We start from the raw sequence: 1,747 nt of genomic DNA on the forward strand, positions 1-1,747 counted from the left end.
CCTTAAGCCGGCTCTGACCATTGCTGGCGTTGTCAAACCCGGCCGTCAGGGGGCTGCAGAGGACTGCAGGGGGCCGTGTGTGTGAGGAGCTGTCAGAATTTGTCAAATGTTATCACGTCCGTTCTCTTCTCTGTGGGATGCAGATTACACGTATGGGCGATCGAATGACTCGAGTCGTGACGTGAGACTTAACGACCAGTTAGCCTCTCCGTAGTTAATACGCTTATCAGTTGCTGAATACAAAATTTATTTAGTTGCATTTTAATCGTGAGAAATCGGTATAACCTGCCTGCGCGCGTACGCGGTTTACAATTACGTTTATTTTGTTTCGATCAAGCCGTCCGGTGTTGTCTTCCTCTCACACCGACGTAAACTATCTCTGTCGACCGAATGATACCATCGCGGTACTATGAAGTTGCACGATGGAGCTTTCCGAATCGCGAAATCTTGTTAAGGATTTAGATCTAACCCTACAACCGCGAATCGCCCCGCGATATAAAACCTGGCTTCCCCTCGCCACCCAACAGGTGAGCCATAAATTAAAGTTGATGTTGAGAAAAATAATATATATTTTCCGAGCAAAAGCGTCACTTGACATATATTGGTTAAAATTTTCTCTTTTCAGTTGCGGCTCAGAGGTTTAGTACAAATAATAGGCCATAATTTGAAAGCTAATGTAAATGGGGAGATATGTTGGTTCTATTACACGTTACACAGATCAAGCATGTCGTCTCCATTGTACACAAGCGAGGCGATCGACAATGCTAATCCAAGGTGGTCAAGTCTCGAAGTGCCGACCCTGCATGCCACAGGTTATTCAACGGCTAGTGGTGAGCGTTTCTATTTGTTAGTACGATAAATGCTGTGTCTCTTGGTATAAGCATACAATGTGTTGGTTCATTATTTACCTTATCGTCTTTTTTTAAATACTCTACTTTTACTTTCGTTAGACATTTAGAGAAATAATTCTATCCTCTTAAACAGAGATTATCCTGAGGGTGTGGAAACACTCGATGCCATGCGATAATACAGCCGATGTGACCCTCTTTACATGGGGAGTGTCGTTCACAGGATTGGCGTATATCGGTCCTAAGCTACCACCTAATCTGGAGACTATCCTAAAGGAAAATTCTTTGATATTCTATTTTCACGGTGGATACTTTACCCCCGCGTACTGTTTCACAGCAGCTCTGGACTCGAAGCGCTACCTTTATATGACTATGACTGCATCTGAAGTAAAGAACAGTTATACCGTGAATAAGCTTAGCAGTTTAAGAAGCAAAATGCAGGCACTAAAGCAACAAACGGAGTCGGTGCAAGCGCTCAGAGTGCGCATCGCCTCCGGTGATGATTTTCACACTCCCAAATATCCACAGACAACTTTGAACAGACTGTTACAACCGCGGAGAGTCAACAGGGAAAAGAAATTGGAGATTATGAAGATACGTAAAGAGCTGGAAATGGCTAAATTTAGAACAAAATTGTTGGAGCAAGAGAGAGCGCGAAAAATGGGAGAGATTCGTGTACTGAATCAATTACACACTAATATTGTTGAAGAAAATCAAGATCAAGGTTAGTATATGTGCGCGCGTATGTTGCTTATATTGCGGATATTCTAAATAAAGGCAGGGTTGCCACAAAACTGGAAATCTATGGAAGGGAAAAGCTATTTTACAAAATTTTCTGGAAAATTAAAATTCTTAGCTTTAAAGAAGTTTAATATGCGTAGATCGGAAGAGCACACGTC

At 42.4% G+C, this 1,747-nt stretch overlaps 1 protein-coding gene across 1 annotated transcript; it reads left to right on the forward strand.

The window, feature by feature from the left end:
- The first annotated feature begins 61 nt into the window (after positions 1 to 61).
- LOC105461554 (UV radiation resistance-associated gene protein-like) lies at positions 62 to 1,694 on the forward strand. The gene is made up of 3 exons (XM_011708056.1): positions 62 to 527; positions 626 to 830; positions 985 to 1,694. Exons 1-3 carry the CDS (start codon positions 423 to 425, stop codon positions 1,575 to 1,577), a joined length of 903 nt encoding a protein of 300 aa, XP_011706358.1. The 5' UTR covers positions 62 to 422; the 3' UTR covers positions 1,578 to 1,694.
- The last annotated feature ends 53 nt before the right edge of the window (positions 1,695 to 1,747 follow it).

The sequence above is a fragment of the Wasmannia auropunctata genome, unplaced genomic scaffold, assembly GCF_000956235.1.
Source record: "Wasmannia auropunctata unplaced genomic scaffold, wasmannia.A_1.0 LD284569.1, whole genome shotgun sequence".
Classification (NCBI taxonomy): domain Eukaryota; kingdom Metazoa; phylum Arthropoda; class Insecta; order Hymenoptera; family Formicidae; genus Wasmannia; species Wasmannia auropunctata.

What these genes read in the sequence shown, in the direction of transcription:
- LOC105461554 (XM_011708056.1), top strand. Translation starts at nt 423, where the DNA reads ATGGAGCTTTCCGAATCGCGAAATCTTGTTAAGGATTTAGATCTAACC. An exon ending in TTCCCCTCGCCACCCAACAG is followed by an intron (nt 528 to 625) that starts GTGAGCCATAAA and finishes TTCTCTTTTCAG; the next exon opens with TTGCGGCTCAGAGGTTTAGT. An exon ending in AGGTTATTCAACGGCTAGTG is followed by an intron (nt 831 to 984) that starts GTGAGCGTTTCT and finishes CCTCTTAAACAG; the next exon opens with AGATTATCCTGAGGGTGTGG.